This window comes from Xylaria bambusicola, assembly GCF_022495145.1.
Source record: "Xylaria bambusicola strain CBS 139988 unplaced genomic scaffold F5B22scaffold_6, whole genome shotgun sequence".
NCBI classification, from domain to species: Eukaryota; Fungi; Ascomycota; class Sordariomycetes; order Xylariales; family Xylariaceae; genus Xylaria; species Xylaria bambusicola.
In genome coordinates this window covers 93,981-118,772 of record NW_025953559.1, presented here as the reverse complement: position 1 = coordinate 118,772, position 24,792 = coordinate 93,981, and the positions used below count along the sequence as shown (strand labels likewise).

Sequence of the window (24,792 nt, the reverse complement as noted above, 5' to 3'; positions counted from 1 at the left end):
CAACGCACATCAGTTACTCCGCATTAGGGGAATATTAATATATCCACGGAAGTGTTACTACCAAGTACAAACTAGTGTCCTGTAGCTAAGGAGGCGGGAGGCAGCGGAAAGTCCCCGAGCAGGGGTCCCGGGCACACGCCACTCCGGTTAAGATATGGTAGTCATCGAGGGTCATCTATAATAGCAAGAGTGGCATGTTGAGTTTTTCGTTGATATCTGCGTGTGTGGATATGGAGATTTCTCTTTAGTGTACAGTAACTTTACATGAACTTCTAGCACTCAGTTCGCCTTGTCTTGAATTTATAACAGACGGGCAGAGGGAGGGTCCAGACAAGGATTTCAATACCACCAAACCTCTGGTATTTCAACATGTTGGGAGTCTTGGTGGTCCAGGAAGGTTAGTTTCATAATGGGTTGTTATTCTCAATACCTGATTTTAATTCATTTCGAATTCCAGTTGGGAGGGAGAAGAGCCCCTTTAGGGATCGTTGACAACTTGGCGAATTAAAACAGCCCACAGCCCGCTTATTCGTTCCCACTTGCCCCTCCTTTTTAATGACCTCTTCCTTGTTCATACACTACTTACCTGTATTCTGACGGATATTTCTGATTGGATCTAGCGTATCCCTCAGTTATTCTGAACCCATAGCGTAAGTAGTGAGTCTTTGATGAAGTGTAGTATGGTGTGCTGTTAAGATCATGAGCGTCAAGAATTAGACTATGAGGCTTCATTTACCCGAACCTGTTCTACGATTTCCACTACAAAGGCCGTGCCCAAGTTCATCGCCTTGGCATTGTCCATGAAACTAGTTTGGCATGTGTGCATACATACTACATGATGCTGCTCCCATGTGCCACGGTAGTGTAAATAAGGTAGCAAAGTGCTGAAACAGGTGGCTAGGCTATGAAACTAAACACTAGGGCGTAGTTAAGGTAGGAATCTTTCCAGATAAAGTATATACTACAGTATGGTTCGATCCTTCCAATGAAGACTCTATCATACTAATGTACTTAGTACCACGGAGGAAGCCTCATGACACCCACTTGATAGGACTTTAGTCTAGCGGCACGGGGGATAATACATGTACGGAGCACCTACTTAGTCTACTTAGTCTATCTAGTGTACACCCCATAGTGTAGTCGGTAGTGCAGAGTAGTGGCAATACTTGACACCTGATGGCGACAGAGAAGTGGTACTGTAGGTTTGGTAGACGTACTTACAGTACGAGTAAAAGCTGACATTATATGGAGGAGGGTAGGCAACGTAGGGTGCTGTATGTACATGCATGTAATGGCGACCTACTAAGTATGTAAAAGCGGCGATTGCAGATCCACTCCATTTGCAAATATTCTACGTCAACTCCTGTACAGAGGTGGTATGAAAGCCCGAATTCCTGAATGGAGTCCTTGATCAGAGGCAGATATGATGGGCAAACTGGACGAATGAGCGAGCTGTGTGTGGCCAAGGATGGCTAAGCCTGCAAGTCCCTGCTCAGTCCTATGGTGCACTCTAATGATATGGGACCATACGTCCATCCCATGTCCCGGCTGCAACGGTTACGACTCCGGCCCCTGTCCAAATGGGATTTCTGACAGGGAAGTCGACAAATAGGTAAACGCACATTTTTCGACACAGCTGATGCAACTAGGCGATTCTGACAAACTTCATATTCATTCGACGTCGTTCAAGAATCAATTATTCCTACATGTCTCTCGACAGTGTACTCGAATAGAAAACGCTACTAACAATGAACAATGCAGCGGATTAAGGAGACGCTTGCTCGCCTTACTCGTGCCAGCGGCCGTGATTCACGCGATACTCTCCAGGGGCCGCGCCTGGATCGTGTCGGGCGCACGAGCAGCTCGGCTGGCAGCTCTCGTGAAAGGATACTCTATAGCGCGGACGGGAGAGGACCATGCATACTCCACGATGGCATTCAACCGGGTGAGGAGGGTATCGATATTGTGTTTGTACATGGGTTATTCGGATCCCGATTGACGAGTTACACGAAAGGCGGTGTGTGTTGGATTCGCGACCTCTTGGGACAAGACATATCCAACGCCCGAATCATCTCTTGGGGGTGGACCAGCGCGCTGAGTAGTAGTGATACATTTGCTGGTCAAGCCGAAAGTCTTCTGAATGACATCTCACGTATTCGATCTGGGACGAGGCGCCCTATCATCTTCGTGGGCCATGGATTGGGAGGTCTTTTAGTTAAGGAAGCATTGGTCACCGCGGCTCTATCAAGAATCTATGGTGCGCACGTCGAACTGGGTAATGTGTACCCGCGCACAGTGGGATGCATCTTTCTAGCAACTCCTCACACGAGGAGTGGGAAGCGAACATTAGGTGACTGTGTGGCTGCAACAGCTGTTCTTTCCCCTTCTATGCCCTCACCATCCCTGCTGAGAGCTCTCCGCGACAGCAATCTGCTTCTTGAGAATCAACATAGCACATTTCTCCTGGTGTCACGAGATATCAAGGTTGTTTGTATCAGAGAAAAGCTGCCAACAACAATCGCTGCATCAATCGACATCATCCAAGATGCCAACGGGGTTGAGCTGGGAAAAGGTACAATGCAGACTATGGTACCAAAAGATGCCGTCGTTTATGATAACTTCAATGTCACAAAGGATGAGATACCCGCGAGTCACCTGGATTTGTGTAGATTCAAAAGCAAGGATGAGGCCGGGTACATCCGAATCGTTTCACACATCAAAAAGATTATTTCGGGACCCTCGCAAGCAGAAGTGGACGCTCAGGAACCACGAAGTCAAGGTATGTTCTTATCCAGCGTTTCGGATTAATGAAACTGACCAATATGCTCAATTTAGATATCCTCAACGCGTTACATTATGATACCATGATGGAAAGAGAATCCCGTATCGACCCAGCATATGGTCAAACGTGCGAATGGATACTCTCACCGAAAGTCTCGCCCTTCAACTCATTTTTATATTCTAAGGAGCCTATTCTGTGGATTAGCGGCAAGGCAGGGTCTGGGAAGTCCACCTTAATGAAATACGCCTGGAAGTCCCAAGAGACGAGGAAGGAGCTTCTTCAAGGGTGGGCTAAGGGTGGTGAGTTGATTATGGCCAGGTTCTACATGTTCGAAGGGGGCAACCGGATCCAAAAAACATACGAAGGATTCCTGCGAAGCGTGCTGTATCAGATTCTGTCGATAAGACGCGATCTTATTAAAGTTGCCTTCCCAAGTTTTTACGATTGTCCTTGGCCGCCTCCAGTTCAGTTCACCAGCACAACCAATCTCAACCAAGGTTTCTATTCTCTATTTGCACAAATGTCTGAGAAGCTGAGACTAGTAGTCTTCATCGATGCTATCGACGAATACCGCATAATGGAACGAAAGGACCACTACGAGCCTGGAGATATTGAAGTTCACTATGACATAGAGGAAGGCGACGAGTCTTGGGGCCACAGTAAATGGCGAACAGATTCTCACGCGGAAATCACCAAGCTTTTGAACAGCATGGCGAGTAAAGACGTCATCAAGTTCGTTGTTAGTTCTCGCGAACTTCCCGTTTTCGAAGAAGCCCTCAATGGATTCCCCAGAATCAAGCTTCAGGAGCACACGGAAAATGCCATTGCTGAATACATATCTGGCCGTTTAGAGGACGAAGCCCCGGGACTCCCAGATACAGTCAATCTATGTGCCGAGCTGGCGCAAAAGAGCCGGGGCGACATATTATGGGCACGCCTCGCTCTTGATATGGTTATTGACGGCAGTCTTCGCACACTTCGGTCTACTTTGGATTCCCTACCAACTCGACTCGGCGGAACCGACGGGTTGTACATGAGGATGATTGAGAACCTGAAGCCTGAAGACCAAAACGACGCTTGTCGCATATTCCGTCTCGTTTTAAGGGCCCAACAGCCTCCTAGTATTATCACTCTTGCCCTCGCTGAGCAGGGATATCTAGATCCCTATCGTAACGAGCTTAAAGTAGTGCAAGACACTGCCCGGCCATTCACCAAAGCTACACTCCAACAGTTAACCGATCAAATGCAACGCCGTCTGAAGGTGTGCTGTGTTGGTCTTCTGGAAGCAGAATCAAAAGCTGCACCAGATACTCTCGAAACAGCCCGTCGTGTGGTATTTAATCATCAGACTACCAAAGAATGGGTAGCCCGTGAGGATATTTGGAAGCGTCTTCCTAGTGTTCACGAAGTGGATGATGTCGATCTTGATCTTGCTTTATTGAGTGGGTGTGTAAGACATCTTAAGGCCTTTGAGACTATTCAGCCTCCGGTCCTTACGTGGCCAAATGTCCGCTTTAGACCAGATGCCTGGCTCATTATTGCAAACTCGTTGCGATATGCTGAGAGGATCGATGGAGAAACAAAGAATGTTGAAATGTATGTCGATCTACTAGACGAATTAGACGCGTCAAACCAACGGGCTTGGCTCGCGGCCTTGAGAAATCATAAACCACTAGTCGAGGACCCAGATTGGTATGATCGAAAGCTTCCCGGTCTTTTACGAAAACACTGGGCTGGCTTTGAGCCGATGGAAGCAGGCAAGTCACCCAAGAGGAAAGATTTCCTTTCCCTGGTGGTACAGGCCAACCTCGTCAGATACGTGCAGTATAAACTGAACCGGTTTGATAAGGAGGCCAGGCGAAAGAAGGCACAGGAGCTTCTTGTTTATGTCGTTAGTCCTAAAGGCGATGGCTTCAGCGCCTGTGTGAGCTTGAGTGGAGACTATCTTGACTTCCACCATGACATGCCCGATAGCAGGCTGCTAGACGTATTGTATGAAGCTGGCGCAGACCCGAGGGAGGATGAGCAAGCGTGGCCGAAAGCGCTAAAAGCTGGACGTCATTACTTCTCTAGGGGAAGCGCAACCATGACACACTTGATGGAAACATATGCTAGCAAGAGGCTGATGTTGAACCGAGAGAGATGGGTAGCGGCCATTAAGTCTTTGTTGCACCACGGTGCCAACCCCCATGTTGAATTGCAAGTTAACACGCCGACCGCCGGCGAAGACAACCAGTCGTCGAAGTCAGTAACAATCACAGCAATGGACTATATCCGGGAGACGCTAGAAGGCGAGCCTGAATATGCAATCGACCTCCTCCAACTCGAAACAATGATGGGAAGACGACCTTCTGTTGGATTGGCACGATAGATGACCAGCCATGACTTATGTCACGAATGATTAGCATAACATACCCAGGAATAGGGCCAATTGCATGAAATCGGAGGAAAACCCAGGCGCACTATATACATAAATAGACGAGTTTTTAAGAACCGATTAATAGAATCTCGAAATCATAACCATGGTGGATGTTGTGAGCGAATAATCTCGTCCATCTATTTTGGGGTCTTTAATGTTGGCTCAGTGTATAAGCAAGAATAATTAAAAGTCCATATCATCTTACAACCAAGGTATAATTACCGCATAAACAACATATGGCTTACAATGGCGTTATCGATGTATAGCTAGGGTACATAACCAGAGTTAAAAATTAGAATTAGGATTGAGACGTAGCGGTAGCATAAGACCGATTAAAGAGACTGCAATTGCCATGGTCATAGACCTCTACTCCTTCATCAATTTCCACGCCCGGAATACTATTCACATTGAAGATGTGTAGGTACATGACGGTTAGCTTCAGACGTGTAGACTTGGTAGATCGGTCAGAATTGGTACAGTACTGCTATTGAATATTCTCGCTTGGCAAAGGGTGATATTCAGTAATGTAATATGTATAGTTATGCTTTTTCATTTCTTATGTGTCCAACTTAAGTTCTGTGTTGCAACTTGCTCAACCTCGTCTATTCGCTGCCTCAATTTTCGATTCCTTTCTTGACGTATACCCAAGTATATGCAATAGAAACCCTACAAGTGGTATGAAACGACAGCCTCTTCGATAGATGAGTAGAGTTTTGAGAAAGTATCCGCAAGATCAGCGGGAAGAGGGCCTGCGTCAATTGCGTCAAGAGTCTGATTGAGCTGCTCTATGCTAGATGCCGTGAAGATGATCCCATCTCCGTAAACTCCATCAAGAGTACTATGAAAAGCGGTCCACCGTAGCGCAGCGGCATGACCGCTGATGCCGTGTTTCTCAGCGGCAGCAAGAATCGGGGCTACACAGGCTTGGATCAATGGGTGCCCATAAAATCCAGTGTAGTTCTTCCCGATCTGGTTCTTTTTCTTTGTTAGTAATATCACTTAATGGCACCTCCTGACGCAACACTTACATCCTTGTCCCATCGCTTAGAGTTAGTTGAGGCATTGCGACCTGAAAAGAGACCACCCGCCGCGGGACTACACAAGTCAGCTCGTTCCAGGTGTTTCTATCGGGCTAACCTACCTAAAGCCGTAGAAGGTGATATTGTGTTTACGCAACAAGGGAAAGAGCTCCTTCTCGCCGCTTCTATAGATCGCATTGTAATGTCCCTCGTAGACGGTGGGCTTGACGTAGCCGTTTTCCTCGCATATGTCGAGAAACCTCTGTACTTCAGTGGCGGCGTAGTTTGAGAGTCCGAAGTGCTTGAACTGTCCCTTTCGGAAAGCGTCGTTCATCGCTTTAGCGGCGACTTCAAAAGGTGTTTCGCGATCGGGAACATGCAGCATCATAGTGTCCACGGAGGGCGTCTTGAGCTCCTCAAGAGACTGTTTGATGCTTGCTTCGATCTTGGCAGACGTGTGGGATCCCGGGATGCCGTCTCGGACTTTGGTCAGTATGGTAAAACGGTTTGCAGCTCCAGCTTTACCAAGGCGTTCTTCAGAGTGAGGATAGTTGCTCCCAGTATCGATATATCTGTGGCCGCGGTTGTAAAATGTGTCGAGAAGAGCCTGGACATCTTTTTGCTCGTCCCAATGAACGATACCTGGCGCCACGGTTTTATCGCCAACCTGAGGATTGTTTAACTCAAAGAAACTCTTAATCTTGAGCGAATACTAACTGTGTGTGTGCCGAGGGCAATCTTGACTGGTTTTGTAGGAGACATGGCGTGTTGGTGGAGTTTTCTTATAATGCCAAAGAAGTACCAATGATATCTTGCGCTCTAGACTGCTATGTTTCTTTAGGATGAACTTGGGTATAGCAGAGAGTCAGAACTCACAGCACATGCTTGTCATTTTATAATGTAAAGAATGGCACGCGGCCATCTTTATTTCGTTGCTGCTTTGAAATCATGATTTGACTCAGATCAGACCTAGCTTTGTTCAATCTTGTAACAGTTCTTTAGTGAAGGCCTGAAGCAAGTTCCGCAAACTCCCCGCAGCTTTTCCGCACATGCTTAGAGCGCTTGCTCCCACGACTTTAGTCACTCTAGAAGGAATGAAGAATGAGTTTTGCCAGTATATCAAGAGGAAATAAAATCAATTAAAACATAATTCCATTTTATTAAGCGCAGCAACGCTATGAAGCCATTTATGAGAGGCTTGCTCTGTTCCTATTATTACCATTCCCCCCCCCCCTGTGTTAGTGTAAAGCCCGGATAACATAATAAATGCCACTATTGAGACAGGAACGCATGTTGAAGGGCTTTAGGTATGCACTTAAACATACTACTACACTCCTTATACAGAAGATCATATTCCAACTCTCAGTTACATAGCTTAGTCAACCTGATTTGAAACCCAAGATTGCTGTTTACCAAACCCTCCGCATAATGGCCGCAATTCCCCGCCGCCAGAAAGCTTGCATTCCCTGTGCGGAATCCAAACGGAGGTGTGACAAACAGCTTCCCGCGTGTCGCCGGTGCATTGAGAAAGACTTGGACTGTGCTTACCCTCAGCCCAGGAAACGGCGTCGGGATCCGGGTACGGCGCACGAAACTCAAGCTATTCCAACCTCAGGACACACCGAGAGTCTAGTTTTGCCTGAACAAACTAGCTTCAGTGGCACTGCTGGTTCCGATGCTACAAGCGGTGTTCATCCCGATCTTGGACACTGGGATCTAATATCTGCAAATAACCTCGAGGCGGCTTTCCTAGATGAGGCTATAACTCCACCCCAAATAACATCAACGGCTCCGACTCCTATTCTCATCCCAGATCAGGCGCTCTCAATTCATGATAGCAACAATTTCCTGCGGAAATCATCTACCCCTTTCTTCCTACAAGATGACACTTTCAGGATGCATCACAAGCAACATGACCCCGATTGTGTGACAACCGTGGAAATGGAGCCTTTCATCGGCGAAGTAGAGAAAATGCTGCAGTCTTGGGTCACAAATGGTTCCAGCAACTTCATACACCGGCGATTATACGACAAGGGCATGCCGACCTGTGTGCAGGACGCCTTCACGACTTTCGCCGCGTACGCGAACCGGACTCCAGCGACAAAAGAGACGATCCTGCAGATCGCAGACGACCGCGCCACCACCCTCACACAACACACAGTCAATCCGGCCGTCAATGGTATCCAGGAGATATGGGCTCATCTAGCTCGTGTCCACTCCCTTTTTGTGTACGTGTTCATCCGTCTTTTTGACGGCTCCGTACGCATGCGGGCATCCGCGGCACAGCAAATTCCTACCCTTCGGTCATGGTTAGGCCAGATGTGGGAGACTGTGAAGCGGCACAATTGGGATGACTACCCGTCAATCCGGGACGCCTATCGCCCACTCTTGGGGACATCGAGCGAATTCCACAGCGACTACGACACGGCGACGGAGATCTGGCAGCTCTGGATATTGACAGAGAGTGTGCGACGGACATATCTCATAATAGACATCACGCTGAACACTTTCGAGATAATGACAGTAGGTCGGGCCGATTGTGAAGGATACGTCCTTTTCACTGCGCGTTGCGGACTGTGGGATGCCAACTCTGCTGTGAAATGGTTCAATCTGTGTCGTGGCGACGCTCGATCTCCTTTGATGGTTCCTTCTTTGACACCCCAGCCTGTGATATCGCAGTATCTTTCGACAGAATTTGACGAGTTCGCCAAGCTGTGCTGGTCATTCGTAGTCGGTACGGATAAAATCCAAAGCTGGGTTGATAGAATGCAGTGATTGAATAACACAAGATCTGTTGCGCACTTTTGTGTACAACCAAATGAAGCTGATAGTTGCTCTGCGCATAAGGTATCATACCATTCATCCTTCATGTGAGATCACCACATCCTAAAGTTATGCCAGCAGTAACCTTGGTATTATCGTCTGTATTTCAATCGGCATGGGTGGTACAGCCTACTGTTGAGTAGGAGACATGTGGTGTGAACGGGATACTTGGTCACCCGTGTATGTATTGATCATTATAGCATCACGCATATCCTCATTACCACCAATCTATCAATGGTATCGCCCACTTGTCTATCGTCATAATAAGGGCACCTACAATTTCTGGGTCTTCTTAGGTTTCCCAGCCCTTCCAATAAAGCCCCATCCAATCTGATTGGCCATCTTCACCTCGACCTCGAGCTCATCAGCGAACTTTATTACCAGGCCCGGGTTTTTCTGGAACCAACGGCCGGCCATAACAGTATCGACCGGTGTGTCACCGTTCCTGCCTTGTAGCACCTCTTCTGCGATTTTCCCGCTAGAGATGCCACCGACAGCTGAGACTAACATCTTATCGCCAACGACCTTTTTAATAGCCGCTGCGAAGTGCGCTTGGTAAGCAGGGCCGGCTTTGATTGCAGCCGCACCCTTGGCGTGTACACCGCCTGACGAGACGTCGAGCAAGTCGACACCCCGCTCAGCTAGGAGCGGTGCAAGGCGCTGTGACTGCTCGACTGTCCACGTCTCCGGGAACTCTTCCTTCGACGACTCGTCGAATTCGAACCAGTCGGTAGCACTAATGCGGGCAAATAAAGGCATGCTCTCGGGCATCGCCTTGCGGACCTCCTCCACAGTTTCGAGCAGGATACGAACGCGGTTCTCGAACGAGCCGCCATATTGATCCGTGCGCTGGTTGGTGATGGGTGACAGAAATTCGTGAAACAGGTATCCGTGCGCGGCATCTAAATTTGCTGGAGTTAGCAATTACTCTTTCAGGTGTATAGAGGTGGTTTAGGGCACTCCGGGACATGCTGATGACCCTTAAAGGGAACATACGTATTTCGATCACGTCGAAACCAGCTTCGACCGATCTCTTAGTGGCCGAAACGAAATCGCGCTTGAGCTGCTCGATGTCCTCGATGGTCATGGCCTTGGGCGTTGGGTTTCTGTCAGCTACGAAAGGGATTGCTGAAGGCGCGAACACATCATCCGGCCAACCGCCAACCTCTTTGACGGCTGTCGCGTTGAACGACAACCACGGCGCAACGGTGCTTGCCTTGCGGCCTGCGTGCGCGAGCTGGATTGCGGTTTTCTGGTTTTGCGAGCGTGCAAACTCGGTAATTTGCTTCAATGGCGCGATCTGACCGTCCTCCCATAGACCAACATCTTGCGGGGTAATTCGGCCACGAGGTTGGACACCAGTCGCCTCAACAAAAGTCAAGCCGGGACCGCGTTGAAGAATGCCCCCCAAGTGTGTCAGATGCCAGTCGTTCGCGTAGCCATCCTTTGCCGAGTATTGGCACAGAGGCGATAGGAAAAGCCGGTTTGGAAATGTGACGCCGCGGATGGTGATGGGGGTAAAGAGCTTGGGGATAGCGCGTTCATCCACGTTGGAAGCTAGACCGGTACCGGCCGGGGGATCTTGTAAAGGTGAGAAGTAAGAGATACCCTTCGCAGGGACGTTGTCGATGACTTCTGTCGGCATGCTGTCCTACGGATGGGTATATGTTCGTATATGCGGAATTGCGTTTTGCGCGAGAGACGGGACTGCCTCAATATCGTTTCGGTCGCGCTGACTACTTGCTGTACGAGCTGAAACAGTCAAGGGATGGGCACAACCGTTTATATACTCGCGCATTGTGGGCAATCACATCATACATGGGAGATGTGAAAGGTTTTTCTTGACTGCCATTAGTTTAGACCATGGATTTATAAGCGTACCAGTAGACGAGTCGAAACAGCTTGGCTGAAAAGCACTCAAACATGCCTGTGGACTCTTTGTCGCTCCATGAATCGCGTGAAATCGGCCATTGCTTCCTAATGCGTTTAGGGGACATACATATATGCCAAAAATCTGCCGAGCATCGGCTCCGGATGCCCCACGACTGGGGGCAAAATGCCATCACCACGGTCGAATCTGGGTAGTATGATGCAACCCCAACAGGAACACCCATGCCGAAGATGGGAAGCCAGCCCCTGTGTCTAGTGTTAGCTTCCGGCTGCTAGTAGTTTAACTAGGCAAATGTTTGATACATAGTAAAGGTACCCTGGCATTCCCTATCGACGCAGAATATTTACGAATCAAGACCCCTCTAAGGTCAAGCTTTATAACTCCGCAACGCATCGGAGATAGGCTTGGTCGCTATAACTTCATTGAAAATACAGAGAACCACATCCATCAACCTGGTGTCATGAGTTGGGTCCGACTTCTGTTGTATTATCCGCTTTTGACGACTCGTTTGTGCAAGCATCTCTATAATACACAGCTGGCTGCGTTGCCTCGGTGCCTTGCATTGGCGCTAGTAGTCAACCACATTAAAGATACACGATGCAGCGCGCACGTGATGTTTCACACTGCGTTTATTCAGCAAGCAAGTCGCTGTGATAATCTAGTTACTCGTCCCCTCAAGTGCTAACCTTGAGCAGTAACGGCGCAGGACGGGCGGATAGTGTAGAAAGTTGCATTATACAGTTGCAGTGTAGTTTCTCCTCGGAAAACCTAAAATCGATGCTATAAGAACGTGTAGGTTAGGCCTCGACATCGCAGTTGGCTCTTTGTCGTGTGAACCGGGCGGAACTTCAATTCGACCAGCGCGAGGTGGCAACCTTCAAACGCAATCTTAGCTGTCCCCGGCAAATGAAAAGCGATGCCACTCGACATGATTGGAACAGAGTTATGGGGGGTGTTGAGATTAGGTGATGTCGCACATTATAGTATTGATGCAGAAGAATCAATAGTCGTTACCGTGGCTTGGAAGCTGAGCAGATTGGCTGTCGACAGCGCTGAAGTCCACAGGTCAGCAAAGTCGACTAGGCACCTTCTGTACACCATAGCCTCTGCCTCTCAATTACCATCTCCGACGTCTTGGGCCTACTCCTACATCAAGGCTGGCAACAGATCGTCAACGTGCATCTATTCACTTCCGTCGCTGCTGGATGTCGAACGTACCGATCGCATGAACCTTCTTTCTTTCTGGTGCGCGTGCGCGTGGACAGGTATGTGGACTCAGACCTAGTGTGGCTTGGCCGTCGCTAGATGAGGGATCAGGCAACAGGATTCACAGAGTTTCAGCCAATTACCTAGCTACCGCAATAGGCTTGCAGACTTGGTTTTAGTGTCGCAGCATACCCAGGTTGCTTGGAAATCTAGTTTATCAGTTGTAAAGCTTGTTATTTTGCTTTTCCCCTCATCACCATATATATATATATATAATATTAGCGAGTCGCCCCTCCAAAGTGAACCCATTTTCGAAGATGTGAAATTTGCGACCGGAGGAGGGACATCTGACTATCCTATCTTGTCTTCATTCGGCATGTCTCAGAAGTTGACCTCAGAGCTCAGCGAGCTGCAGAGCACCGCGTCATCACGGAGTGTCGTTGACAACATCACTTGGTCGGCGGGCGCCGCTCTGATTTTTGGTGTGGTAGTATGCTATTTTGCAACCAAGCGATCCGAATTAACATCGGAGCTATTATGTTGGGTTTTGCTGCCAGGAGTGTTTGCGATCGTGAAACGACGTCGAAATGTGGACGGGTCCGTCGAAACCCTCCTACCATTGGTCAGCAGCTTTACAGATTCGAGTGCAAATGAAACACCTTCCTCAATATCGCTATGGATAATAGCCGCATGCATTGCTATCTCCAGCGTTTTCAGAGCTGAGAAAGGCATTATTGTCTTGTTTGTAGGTGCCCAACTCACGATACTATCACGCGAACGACTCTAACGCTGAGAAGCCAGCACTAGCACCGCTTCTTGCCGTCGGCCACAGATACTTGAGACCTAGCGCTCATGCTCCTGCCGGATATCATATGTCGTTCTCCTCCTTATTGAGGCATCCTATTCTCGGCACTATTTTGACTGCTATACTAGCTATCGTCGCCTTGTCAGAATGGGATCCGATCGCATACGCGTTATCGGCAGCTCCTGTGGTTGCTCTTTTCGTCGCTTATACTTTGCTTACACCTCCAACTAGCCAACAGTCGCGGTGGTTTGGGGGCCGCTGGCTTGTTAGCGTCGACATAGAGGCTGCGGCTTGGCCTCTTTCGTTACGTGTAGCGATCCTACTAGCTATTGTGCTCAGCGGAGAATCATACCTAACTGGCCTCCCTGGCATTGATGCTCTAGAGACGTTAGTCTTGGGCTCGGCCAAAACCCTCATGTGGTATTTCACATCGCAGCTGGTATGTAGCGCTCCCGCCGGCGACATGAGAGATACTGACATGTTCTAAGGCCCGGAATTGCTCATGGCTTGTCGCAGCTGTAGCCGGCACTTTCAGCCTCTTAGCGACTCGTAATCCATTCATGCAGCAGACTGACACTCGTGCCCTCATAACCGTGGGAGCGTCCTTGCTTTCTCTCGTCCAAGTGTTATACCTACTACCAAAACAAGCCAAAGCGAGACTGACGCTTTCAACACTAGTTGCCATACCTCTACTTCCCTATTTTTCTAACCTAGCAGCTATCCACTTCGCACAGTCATCAGCGCTGACACATGCTGTGAAACATCCTGTGGAGATGCTGATTCGTGAGGCAAATGCGAATTTCGATGGTCTCCTCAGGAACCAATCCAGTACTTACCCAGCTGCCTATGCCGAATATCAGCGTCGCTATGGATTTGACCCGCCAGATGGGTTTGAAGAGTGGTATAAGTTCACACGATCGCACCGATCTCCTATCATCGATGAATTCGACATGATATCGGAGGGTATAGCACCTTTCCTTAGGATTAGCGGACAAGAGGTTCTTGATATCATGTCCGCAGCCTATAACGAACCGGACCATGAACTGTGGAGTTGCACCACGTCTGGTCAGCCAGCCAAAACAGAGTGCAGCCACCACGGACGCGAGAATGATAGAAATAATGCTCAATTCTTCAACCGAATCACCGAGAAAATTCCTGCCGCTTTGAATTTGAAATTTCTGCTTAATCATCTTGATGAGCCGACCGTCATGATTCCTCCAACGTCAGCACATTCTACCAAGCCCGTCATCACAAATCGGGGAGGCCAGCGTGCATGGGATGTTTTGACAGAATATTGCTCGTCCAGGAGAGGTAGGGCGAGTCCCACACGCGCACCCACGGTAGAAACCTATGGCCTGCCGTTTGTTACGGACCGCAAGGCAGCCATGGACTTGTGTCAGCACGCCGAGTACAGTGAAATACACGGCCTTTTTGCTGCCCCAGAGTCTCTGCGCTTGACACAAGGATTGGTGCCTGTACTGTCCAACGGCGCGCCCTCGACAATGGGTGATATTCTGTATCCGAGCACGGCTTACGTGGAGGAGGATCGATTTGCCTACCACAGCGAGAACGACGTCGATTGGGACGAGAAACAGAACAATGTGTACTGGGCCGGGTCTACGACGGGTGGCCACGCGCGCCCGGGGGAATGGTACAGCCTGCACCGACAGCGGTTTGTGGAGCTCGCGCAGAACCTCAAGCGACGGACATTCTCGTACCTGCGAGAAAAAGACGGCATGATCAGCCGAGTAGCGTCGTCTTTCTTCAACGGAAGACTATACGACGTCGCGTTTGCCAACGTGTTGCAGTGCGATGCGAGAGCGTGCAAAGAGCAACGCCAATACTTCGCCAGCAAGCCGTGGGCAAGCGGGGACCGGCCATTTCGTTCGCGGCTGGTGTTCGATCTCGATGGGAACGGGATCAGTGGGCGGTATTATAAACTTCTGGCGTCCAAGTCACTGCCGCTGAAGCAGACGATCATCCACGAGTGGCATGACGAGCGGCTCTTGCCTTGGGTGCACTATATACCGGTCAGTCAGAGCATGGAGGAGCTTCCTGAGTTGGTCTTCTACCTGACATCGACGGAGGCAGGACGGAGGCGGGCGAGGGAGGTAGCGGAACAGGGCCGGCAGTGGTTCACTGACGCGTTTCGCGAGATTGATGTGGTGATTTACATGTACCGATTGTTACTCGAGTTGATGAGGCTGCAGGATCCTGACCGACCGGCGTGGCAAATTGACGTTGGATAAATACGGCGGTTTTGCGTGTATTGTATTTTATGATTTATGCTATGCCGTTATGCTACGATAATGGCGGTGTCAAAGGCACTTGCGGCTGAAAGCCCCAGTCTGCCCCAGTCTGCCACAGATTAGAATAATGATAATAATGAGCCAATCTACGTTTGGATAGAGTCTTGGATAGAGGACAAGTTTCCCACTGTGTGATGTCGAGATGTTGGCCACAAACTGCCCACAGAATCATGAAGTGCTTCACATGCAATCTGCATACATACAGTACCTTAGGTACCTATCTGGGTGTTGTACCTCTATAACTCCAGCCGGGTCTAGAGGACTAAACACCTATAATTCAGATGCTGTAGCGTAAATACCTACCTACCTACCTTAGGTACCTAGGTACCTACTATAAGAGAGGGAACTGATATCAAATATAACACCATTTTACCACTCTACTCTTATTCCTTTTATTTTATATATGTCAGGCTGATCGTAACGCTTTAGAGAGAAGAGTGATAAAAATTTTCTTATTAAAAAAACTCCAACCCAAGTCAAATATGAGAGTCCGCCCGAAATTCAATCCTCCATCGCTTAGGTATTGTGCCGCTCATTGTCCTTATGCCTTACTTCCGGTAACTCCTTTGCAATATGTGCGGTCCGATGGCTAATGCAGAGTACAGATGCCAATGACATGAAATCAAATTCAAGTCATGTAGAAAAAGTGTCGTCGTGTGTTCATGACCGTCTCATGATGGGCGACGTCGACCAGTATCCTCACCAGTACATGATTACTTCACCGCTCAACACCCTCTCCCTTTGTTTCCTGTCGGAAGCCAGCTTGATCGTTACGCAGATGCCCTGGGGACGACCGACCAAGTCTCTGCCCTAAAGTTCAGAGCGGCTTGGACCCTCATAGCATCCGGGTCAACATAAATCGCGCAGCCCATCGATGACTTGCCGAGGTTGAAGACTCGGAACACAACATATATGCTATCCTGTCTTTCTTTGCCTCTGGGGCCATTGCTCTTCGTCCTCATCTGGAAACAATAACCGGTTAGTAACAACGATGCAAGGAGAACGTTGGACGAGGCCAGAAGTTTCGAATGAGATGGCTTACCCTCTTGCACTGCGACTTGCTCATCATGAATGGAGTCTCGCACACGCCTGTCGTGGTTTTCACGTCAATATAGTATGTCGGCTCCCGCCCTTTCCATACCTCCTTATTGAGATAACCATTATCGATCAAAGCAGTAGTTAGGACACTATCAAAGTCGGTGTACACGAAATCAGCTGTCTCGATTCCCGTCCAAGGTCCCATGTCCGCGTAATCTGAGTGCACAGTCACATATGTACGGATAATGCTCTGCCACCGCGTGCGGGGGAAGGACAGCCCGACGTTGGCGTTCGATAGCAACTCATATACCTGGGACCACATTAGCACGAGAGATACAAACCGGCATGGGGAAGGGAGGAATGCTTACATATAACTCTCCGGCGGCTCCAAGCATCTTGTCTCGCTCGATCGCACGGGCAGTGCGCAGTTTGAAATAGTCCTCATTGATACTTGTGTCGACTTCATTCATTTTGACCTTCATCGCTGACAAATCCAAGGTCCCCTTGTTCGGAAGACAAGCTCCACGGGCTACGCTGATAACCTTGTTGAGAAGAGTAAGGTATGCGGATCCGCGCATATCAATGTCATCCCTGTTTCTTCGGTCTTTCCGGTCACCCTGATCTGTCGGAGTGCCAGGCCGCGAAGGAACAGGTGTGGATGGCTGCGAGAACGTGGCTGGCTCTGGCGACGGAGGAGCAGCACGCACCGTCTCGGGAGAAGCGGTGTTGGGCTCAGTCGGCCAATCGAAGGGTTTCTCCTGAGATGTGTTGGGAGAAAGAGGATATTCTTCATCTTGATCCTCCTTGTTTTCGACGAGAGGACTAGGCCAAGAGGATGTCGTCGGAGTCTGTGCCAATGTATTGTCAAGTTCGCTCACTAACGTAGCGCTGTCACCTTCTGAGAGGATAGGCGTATTCGGCGCTTCGTCTTCGCCGCTTGCATAATAACTGTCGGAGGTTTGCTGGAATGTCATATCCGAGTAGTAGTCAACTTCCTCTGTGGAATTAATCACGACCTCTTCCATTACTTCCTCCTCTTCCACTTCTGGAAAACTCAGCTCCACAATACCTTCCTTTTCTAGAAGCAATTCGAGTGACGATGGGTTGGCAGTTAAGACACTTTGAATGATACGTTTAGCCTGTTCGCTTTCCCGTATGCCCACGGTAGCGTCACTATCTTCCATCATCCATTTGTAGATGGCATAAGGGAGATTAAAGAGGAAACATATGTCCTGACGGACTGCGTCTTTAGGAACGTATATGCGTAAAGTATCCTGCGTAGCATCAATGTGAAGCTCGGCTTGGAATTGCTCTACTTTCAAAATCTGGTCATCTTCTTGGAGATGCAACTCGGATTTTATGGCGTCCGTTTCAATGATCGTCGAGTTTTTGAGCAGCTGGTAGAATGTTTCGGGGTCTTGCGCCCTAGGACTGCGCACATGTGTCGCGATACTGCCTTGACGTTAGTGCGGTTTCATGACTATGGTGGGTTTACTTACCGACACAGCGCATACGCTCTTGGTTTGATCTGTCGCTCGGACTCTTCAAGCGTACCACCTTCACTGCTGGCCGGTGCTGTCACTTCAGTAACTCTAACAGAAAGACGGCGCTCATCTAATCCAGCCCATTCCAGGAAATGTCGGAGACGATGTACTTCATCGAAGGCAAAATCAAGCAATCTTGCCGATTGCTCAAATTTCTGTCCCAGAGCTTTTCTGTCGACTATCGCAAAGTCGTTCTCCGCCGCTGAAAGAAGTGCCACTGAACCATCGGGCGACCGCACGGGAAAAATTCGACCCTTAAGAATCGGGCCGGCATCTAGCTTCTCCTGGGCGGTAGCAAGGAGAGAGTTGAACTGCCAGAGCTCTTGCTTCACCTCGGATATGGTTACGCCTTCAGATACTCCCTTCCTCTGCAATTCCTCGTAGGCCATGTTCAGCGTTAATGTCGATACTCCCAGAACATGAACGAAGAACATCTTCATGGAAGGCCAATCGGTATTGAGGGCGACTTTCCCAGGTATACTGGTAGCGCTAGACCATATACAGGCCTCTGTCGTGTGCCAGCCTCCAGAAGCGAGTACCAACTCTTTAGTGCTGAATAAATCCCTATGCATCGTGTTAATAGCCCTTTATCCATGTGTTTCGAACCTGAATATGGCATGAGGCCCATGCTCTCTGTGAAGATTCAAACAGGCAGACGACTTACTTGACTTCAACCAGCTCATCTTCGGTAAGATCCGGCTTCAGATTAGCTAATAGTTGATACATTTGGCATATTACTCCCTTGTCCCAACCTGCGCTGTCTGTCTTCTGTCGTTCTAGCTCAGTGACGATATCCGACCAAGACAGGTCCCGCACCCCGACTATCTCGCGCATAAAGGGGCCTAGAGTGCTCCTTAAAGCCGCATTATCCTCATAGATTGGAGAATAGTAACCCTCTAGTCCCGAAACGGACTTCATGTTCATGGGGGCGTTCCAACGACAGCTATCACTGTGCTCCCATCTTAGACCGTTTTCTGTAGGAAGCATTACCAGGGCGTGGTCTTGGAAGAAGGATCTTGGAGACGGTCAGCTAAGTTGTATTGAAAACTCGGAATGCATCACAAACCTGACGAGCTCCCGTCCAATTGCAATGTCTTCCCAGCTGATCACTTTTCCATATATGATCTGGTAAATTTCGAACACTCTTCGGGGCTCAGTGACCTGACTGCGGTTCATAGCAGCAAGGACATCGAGATAGAACAGGAGTGTATCAGATTTTCCCACGCCAAAATAATCGTGAAGAAAGGACCACGACGACAGATCGTTAGGAGCTAGGGTATCATCAAAGTTGAGAAATGCAAATTCATCCGTACCCTCCACGTATTGAGAGAAGCGTGATTTCAGTTCTGGTGTGGGAAGATATGTCCTAGACAGAGAATGTAAATCGGGACTTCCGGCACATGGAACCGCAATATTGGCGATCTTCTCTTTGATCTCCGAACTATGAGAGACCTGATCTTTAATGATAGGCCACTGATGATGAAGGAGGCCAAGGATCTCTTCTGGTCGGTTACTGATGATCCAGCAAAACATATCCGTAAATTCAGAGGCGCCGTTGAACAGTCTTAACTGTACAAGAACCCCAAGGCCTAAAACATTCCAAGTCAGAAAACCCCAACGGGAGGGAAGTCAATTCTCAAGTTGCTTACGCTCTTGAAGCCAGTTCAACCAGACATCTGTTGACCTAATAGCGCTTGCCTCATCTTCACCACCTTCATTAACCTGTTCAGAAGGAGGTATTATATAATCAGACAGGAGGAAGTGCACAGGATATCCTGGAATGGTGAATTCAGGACACGTTGCGTTTTCGATTGGCTTCAGAAGGTTTTTCGCGCCGTATCGGTGATCGTTGGAGATGTAGACATCTGTAGATAATGGTGTGACCAAGTCTTTCCGCTCAGTGAGTACGGTGACATGCTGATATTTACCAACGTCTACAGGCTTTGGGCCATCAGTTTGGTAAAGGAACTCTAGGTGGGCTATGGAGATATCTGGTTGGTCCCAGCCATCGAATACTACATTTCGGCTGATCAAGGCTGAGTATTTGTCGAAAATGAGTTGCCGTACCAAGGGATTCGACGGGCGCACTGCTCCAAGAAGTCCGTACAGTTGACTACGGTAGTCACCTTCCGAAGCTAATGAACTAATTATGCTAAATGGAAGGTCATGGGGGATAGGAAGGCCGCCATCAGTATCTGGGAATGATAATTGATGATGTGCATGTCTCGCTCTTATCCATTCTCCGTTCTGAAGCGGGATCACGTCGAGCTCTTCGACAGTCTGCTTGAGTTGCTCATCTTCAGCAAAAGCGTAGCACAGCAGTCTTGCAGCCTTTTCATGCCATTCATCTCCTGTCTCCGGTGACTTCATCCGAGAATTGGGGGTTTTGAGATCTTCCGAGGCCCGCATTAGAATCTCACTATACTCCATCTCTTTTAATCCATAGTAGCAGTGAATCTTGTCCAGTTCCGACTTAAGGTATCGCTTCGATAAGTACTTTTCTGGATCGATATTCTTGAAGATTGGATCACCGTTATCGTCAGCATCGGTAGGTCTCGACTTTCGCACCTCTTCAATTCTGTGCGGGAAGGTCTCGGTGAAAGAATGCATCAGAGGCGTCGCTATTACTTTGCTTCTGATACGCTCATAGAGCCCGCTCCAGTACTCATCCCATGGATAATCTGATTTCACTGGCAGATATCTTATCCACGTATATCTGAGTAAGCCATCTGCGCATAATTGTGCCATCGCCTCGGCAAATGTGTCCGCGATCCCATCACGAAGAGCCTGATTTCTGTTGGATGAGGTGACAATGTCTTGGCGGTTGGCTTGAGTCACGAAATCTGCCTGGATCAAAAACTAGTAAATGTAAGCTAAATTGGCCGAAAAGGATGTTGTCTACTGCCCTACCTTGAAGCCCATGTTTCTAATGGGCAAAAACGCAAAAACCTGCTGGCTCTCGACTTCTTCCGGCGCACACCCATCACCATCTAAAGGGAATGCGAGGACAACCTCTGACGAGGACCATGATTCTGTGGCCAGTTCCGTTTCCGAGTACTCGCGGCTCTCATTTCGAGGAAGATTCCGTGCGAGAGACCTAGTAACGTGATAGTTCTTGACTCGGTGCGTGTCACCGTCTTTCTGTCTTATCAATGATGCCCGGTTTCCGTTGGATGAGGCTTTGATGGAATAGACGGCCGATGAAATATGTGATTCGTGGTCATTAATGAAGTTCACCTTCACGCAGCGAAGATTCTTCATGAATAGTAGGTAGGTCTCTTGGATTTCTCGGAACTGTTGCATAATTGGGTGTTCAGCCACCTCAGTCTTAACATCGAGATTGTCAATGAGGAATAGCTTGATTCTCGTGATTCCAGAGGGCGGACGGTTTTCCCACTCTTCCCAGACTGGAGAGATCATGCCAATCCCCGAGTCGCCACGCCTATGAAGGAAAGAGAATGACTAGAATACACAGGTTAGTATGTTGTTCCGGAAACCCTGCTTTCAAAATCCCCAAGATCATAGAACGAAGAAAACTCAAGCGAGTTTTACATACGAAGTTTTCGGACTGTATGTGTACTTTATAGGCAGCCATGAATACGGACTTGAACCCAATTCCTTTCTCTCCGATGTATCCCTGGGCACCCATTTTCGAGCTCTTGCCAATACTACAAATAGCACTGAGATTCTTGCGAGTGAAACCGTCCTCGTTGCATTCGACAGTGATATACTGAGGAGAAACATTAAATGTCACATAAGGCTCCTCGTTGCGAGCCCGAGCTCTAGAGTAGCTGTTATCGTCCGCATTTTGGAGCATTTCGAACACGAAGCGCGCAGGGCTTGTATATAGATTCTTAGATAGCCTAAGCTTAATCTGTTAGCTTTTTGCCTGAGCAATAGAAGCGATATACCCTACGTGATTACGCTTGATCCGATCATCGCATCTTTCATATGGAATGCCCTCTCGACGACCCGCCTCGCTTCGGGCGTCATCGTTCGCACTACATAATTCAATCAGTGACTGCCCTCATGACCTTTCAGCTCGCGGTCCTATTCCAAGGCTGTGGAAAATACCACCAAGGGCGATGACGACTGCAACTTTCTTGCGATCAATACTCACAGACATCTTCACCCACATAGCCATGCTCATCAGCTATGCGCTCCACGAGAGCTTTCGCGCCCGCCTCAGAGAGGGGAGCCTCAGAGAGGGGAGCCTCATCCTCGCTATGGGACATCTTGCCCAACTTGAGCGTCGTTTTCCAAAGACGCAGGATGTGTATCTTCAGAAAACTAGGTGGGAGAACTCAACCCAAAGGCATCGCTTGCGAAAGAAAGGAGCGTAGACAGCGATTTTGCTCAAACACAGCTCATGTATCACGGACTACCTACTCACGTTCGCCGCAGCGCATTGCGTCGATTCATACACACGTGGCCCCAGTCAATATTGATGCAAGGATTAAGACCCCAGAGTCGTCAAGAGTTTGCTGGCCGGGCATCTGCGACCCCATTGGCTGCGTGTGACGGGCCAGATGAAGCATGACACCAGCCCGAAACAGTGCATTCAGCTCGGCAGCTAGCACCGTGATCAGATAGAACCCTGATCCCGGAAACTGCCCGGAGTCTGGCCAGATGCCTACTGCCTGTCTGTGCCTGGATACTATTTATACGGTGCGGGCCATGCTTCGTAGGCGGGCAGGACGGGTTCAAAGCGGGAGGTGGGGAGTAGATTTGGCGAATCTGCATGTCGTTGCGATAACAAGTTTCAGGTATGTTTACTTGTCCGGGTAACCGATGGCAGTAGCGTTGAACATCGTGCCACCCTTGTCAGACCACCGAGCAGAACCGAGCAAGCGTTCGCCACCCAATGCAATAATAACTGCTATTAAGTGTCAACGCTCACCTATCTGCCACTGTCGACCAGCCAACCAAACTCGAAAGGTGCCATCCGCTGCGCCAAGGTATGCAGAAGCATGCTTTTAATATCACATGCATTTCTTTACTACGCAAAAGTGTACGCAGGACTTGGTTGCGTCGGTCCCTTGCGCCTGTTGTTGGCGGAGCAGAGCGAGAGAGAGAGAGAGGTTTCTCTCATCTGCCTGCCTCCCCAGGTCAACATGGTCGAAGCGTGACTAGAGAGAAAGACGTGGCGTTGGTGAACATCGAATAAGAAGGCTTTGCCAGCTACACAACATATTCTTCTGCTTCACTAGCTCTTCAGACTAGGTATTAGACAATTTACTTGTCTAACGCCATCCCAAATCCCAAATTCACTGCTCTCCATCTGATGAGTGTCCCTAGCCACATGTGGCTGGGATGTACCCCTCCAACGCCACCCTACCTACTCCATTGCGAGCGTGACATGTGCCTGGATTTTGTAGTTGCTGGTCTAGCTGATGGGATCTAAGAACCGCTACCGTAAGTAAATAAACAAGTCAAGTCCAGTGCCACTGATAATTTTGCCGTCTGGACCTAGCACTAGGGAAAAGTGCTTGGCGCCCTCCATCTTCCTATGCCAAACCCTGTCGGGGGTTAATGATGATTACTTAGGTGTTGGACGTTGTCCATATCCTGAGCGGCAGACAAGAATTGGTATCCATCAATTGCCTGTGTGGTTACAGCTAACTTTCATCATTGGTCCTAACTATGGGAAGGTATCGCTTGGTACACCCCAGGAAGACATCTTGTATATTGAAGGACTGTGTTTTTGCGTGGTTGTGGCGTTGGCACTAGACGAGATGGGTCGCTGACTCCGTTGAAGCTGATCTTTAGATGTCGTACAGTAGCCCCTACCATCTCCAGGGTAGGATTCAGCGCCACTCGGGCATTCAGAGCATGGGCAAGCGAGGCGCTGTCAAAAAAACTAGTCCGGTTCACCAACACCACCCACCTACACCTTCAACAGCCGTTTTTTAACCCGTTTTTAAAGTTATTCAAACCTATTCTGACCTATTCTTGTCAGATTTTTAATGCTTGTAATGGGTGTATTATACGCTTAATTAAAGGTGTAAAAGGTGTTTTTTTTATGTTGTGTTTTACCTTGCTACCAGCATTTCTAAAGCTATATTGTATAATGTAGGACCGGACTAGTTTTTTTAACAGCGCCTCGGCAAGTACCGCATACACTCGAAAAACTCAAACAACGCTAATAACGCCACTGCGGGGATGCTCTCGCTAGGTTATCCATATTAGGCAAGCAACTTTATTAGTGAACGCTACTAAAGTTGTTCCTATTAGATGTTAATTAAGCTTTACACCCTTTTATAAGTCTTAAAAAAGCTAATAAGTGGTAAAATTATAAAATATTACTAAAAATGCTATTTCTATTATTTTTGCTATTTTTACTATTTTCTTTATTTTCTTTATTTTTATTATATTATAGTTAATTCTTTAATGGTATTAAAAAAATACTATTTTTATTATATTATAATTAATTTTTTAACAATGTTAAAAAAACGTTAAAAATGCTATTTTTAATTACTTTTATAACAATTAATCTTTAATTAACTTATTTAACCTTTAATTTAATTAATATAACTTTATTAATCTTTTTATTTAAATAGTATAGCTTTAAGTAAAAAGGCTTAATATAGGTTAATTATTACTTATTAAAGTTAATAATATAGTTTTAAAAGTATTATTTATAATAAAGAAAGGTTAATATATTATTATTTTTAAAAAACTATTAAATTTTATTAAAAATAATTAAATAAAGTTAATAAATAAATATAATATTATTATAGCTTTATAAATAATAATAAAATTAAAAAAAGCTTTTAAAAATTTATATTTAAAAAAATAGTTTATTATTTTAAGCTAACGCATCTTCCACTTGACCTGGCTACCCAATTGACCTGGCCACCCCCGTAGCCCATATAAATAACGTCGGTACGCTAATCACGTAATAATTTAATAACTCTACGAATATTAGTCCTATGAAATAATAAAATATACCATTA

The 24,792-nt window shown here is 47.8% G+C and overlaps 7 protein-coding genes across 7 annotated transcripts; 3 read left to right on the top strand and 4 right to left on the bottom strand.

The window, feature by feature from the left end:
* The first annotated feature begins 1,582 nt into the window (after positions 1-1,582).
* On the top strand, positions 1,583-5,483 carry F5B22DRAFT_457330 (uncharacterized protein). The gene is made up of 2 exons (XM_047972030.1): positions 1,583-2,779; positions 2,836-5,483. Exons 1-2 carry the CDS (start codon positions 1,756-1,758, stop codon positions 5,151-5,153), a joined length of 3,342 nt encoding a protein of 1,113 aa, XP_047834073.1. The 5' UTR covers positions 1,583-1,755; the 3' UTR covers positions 5,154-5,483.
* A 213-nt stretch (positions 5,484-5,696) lies between these two features.
* F5B22DRAFT_592653 (Aldo/keto reductase) lies at positions 5,697-7,397 on the bottom strand. Its single transcript, XM_047973944.1, has 4 exons — positions 6,938-7,397; positions 6,343-6,887; positions 6,230-6,296; positions 5,697-6,176 (listed from the first exon to the last, which is right to left on the bottom strand). Exons 1-4 carry the CDS (start codon positions 6,980-6,982, stop codon positions 5,868-5,870), a joined length of 966 nt encoding a protein of 321 aa, XP_047834072.1. The 5' UTR covers positions 6,983-7,397; the 3' UTR covers positions 5,697-5,867.
* A 49-nt stretch (positions 7,398-7,446) lies between these two features.
* F5B22DRAFT_457186 (uncharacterized protein) lies at positions 7,447-9,155 on the top strand. Its single transcript, XM_047972028.1, has one exon. The coding sequence runs from the start codon at positions 7,649-7,651 to the stop codon at positions 8,993-8,995; it is 1,347 nt and encodes a 448-aa protein (XP_047834071.1). The 5' UTR covers positions 7,447-7,648; the 3' UTR covers positions 8,996-9,155.
* On the bottom strand, positions 9,156-11,092 carry F5B22DRAFT_457185 (uncharacterized protein). Its single transcript, XM_047972027.1, has 3 exons — positions 11,043-11,092; positions 10,040-10,883; positions 9,156-9,945 (listed from the first exon to the last, which is right to left on the bottom strand). Exons 2-3 carry the CDS (start codon positions 10,686-10,688, stop codon positions 9,317-9,319), a joined length of 1,278 nt encoding a protein of 425 aa, XP_047834070.1. The 5' UTR covers positions 10,689-10,883; positions 11,043-11,092; the 3' UTR covers positions 9,156-9,316.
* On the bottom strand, positions 10,794-12,069 carry F5B22DRAFT_457192 (uncharacterized protein). The gene is made up of 2 exons (XM_047972029.1): positions 11,912-12,069; positions 10,794-11,179 (listed from the first exon to the last, which is right to left on the bottom strand). Coding segments are annotated over exons 1-2 (282 nt in total). The 5' UTR covers positions 11,914-12,069; the 3' UTR covers positions 10,794-10,899.
* Positions 12,070-12,516: 447 nt separating this feature from the next.
* On the top strand, positions 12,517-15,461 carry F5B22DRAFT_660426 (uncharacterized protein; the record flags this gene model as incomplete). The annotated part of the gene is made up of 3 exons (XM_047980285.1): positions 12,517-12,885; positions 12,938-13,384; positions 13,434-15,461. 3 exons carry the CDS (start codon positions 12,517-12,519, stop codon positions 15,192-15,194), a joined length of 2,577 nt encoding a protein of 858 aa, XP_047834068.1. The 3' UTR covers positions 15,195-15,461.
* Positions 15,462-15,533: 72 nt separating this feature from the next.
* Positions 15,534-22,190, bottom strand: F5B22DRAFT_457117 (uncharacterized protein). The gene is made up of 11 exons (XM_047972026.1): positions 21,957-22,190; positions 21,753-21,837; positions 21,393-21,699; positions 20,747-21,298; positions 19,486-20,695; positions 18,903-19,425; positions 18,501-18,851; positions 17,792-18,400; positions 16,661-17,744; positions 16,297-16,602; positions 15,534-16,216 (listed from the first exon to the last, which is right to left on the bottom strand). Exons 1-11 carry the CDS (start codon positions 22,069-22,071, stop codon positions 16,025-16,027), a joined length of 5,334 nt encoding a protein of 1,777 aa, XP_047834067.1. The 5' UTR covers positions 22,072-22,190; the 3' UTR covers positions 15,534-16,024.
* Positions 22,191-24,792: the final 2,602 nt, after the last annotated feature.

Coding starts and splice junctions, on each gene's coding strand:
- F5B22DRAFT_457330 (XM_047972030.1), top strand. CDS start 1,756: ATGCAGCGGATTAAGGAGACGCTTGCTCGCCTTACTCGTGCCAGCGGC. Junction 2,780..2,835: donor TCAGGAACCACGAAGTCAAG/GTATGTTCTTAT, acceptor TGCTCAATTTAG/ATATCCTCAACGCGTTACAT.
- F5B22DRAFT_592653 (XM_047973944.1), bottom strand. CDS start 6,982: ATGTCTCCTACAAAACCAGTCAAGATTGCCCTCGGCACACACACA. Junction 6,888..6,937: donor TTGCCCTCGGCACACACACA/GTTAGTATTCGC, acceptor AACAATCCTCAG/GTTGGCGATAAAACCGTGGC. Junction 6,297..6,342: donor ATCACCTTCTACGGCTTTAG/GTAGGTTAGCCC, acceptor TGACTTGTGTAG/TCCCGCGGCGGGTGGTCTCT.
- F5B22DRAFT_457186 (XM_047972028.1), top strand. CDS start 7,649: ATGGCCGCAATTCCCCGCCGCCAGAAAGCTTGCATTCCCTGTGCGGAA.
- F5B22DRAFT_457185 (XM_047972027.1), bottom strand. CDS start 10,688: ATGCCGACAGAAGTCATCGACAACGTCCCTGCGAAGGGTATCTCTTAC. Junction 9,946..10,039: donor TTTCGACGTGATCGAAATAC/GTATGTTCCCTT, acceptor CAGCAAATTTAG/ATGCCGCGCACGGATACCTG.
- F5B22DRAFT_457117 (XM_047972026.1), bottom strand. CDS start 22,071: ATGTCCCATAGCGAGGATGAGGCTCCCCTCTCTGAGGCTCCCCTCTCT. Junction 21,838..21,956: donor CTATGTGGGTGAAGATGTCT/GTGAGTATTGAT, acceptor TGAATTATGTAG/TGCGAACGATGACGCCCGAA. Junction 18,401..18,500: donor GATGAGCTGGTTGAAGTCAA/GTAAGTCGTCTG, acceptor CACGATGCATAG/GGATTTATTCAGCACTAAAG.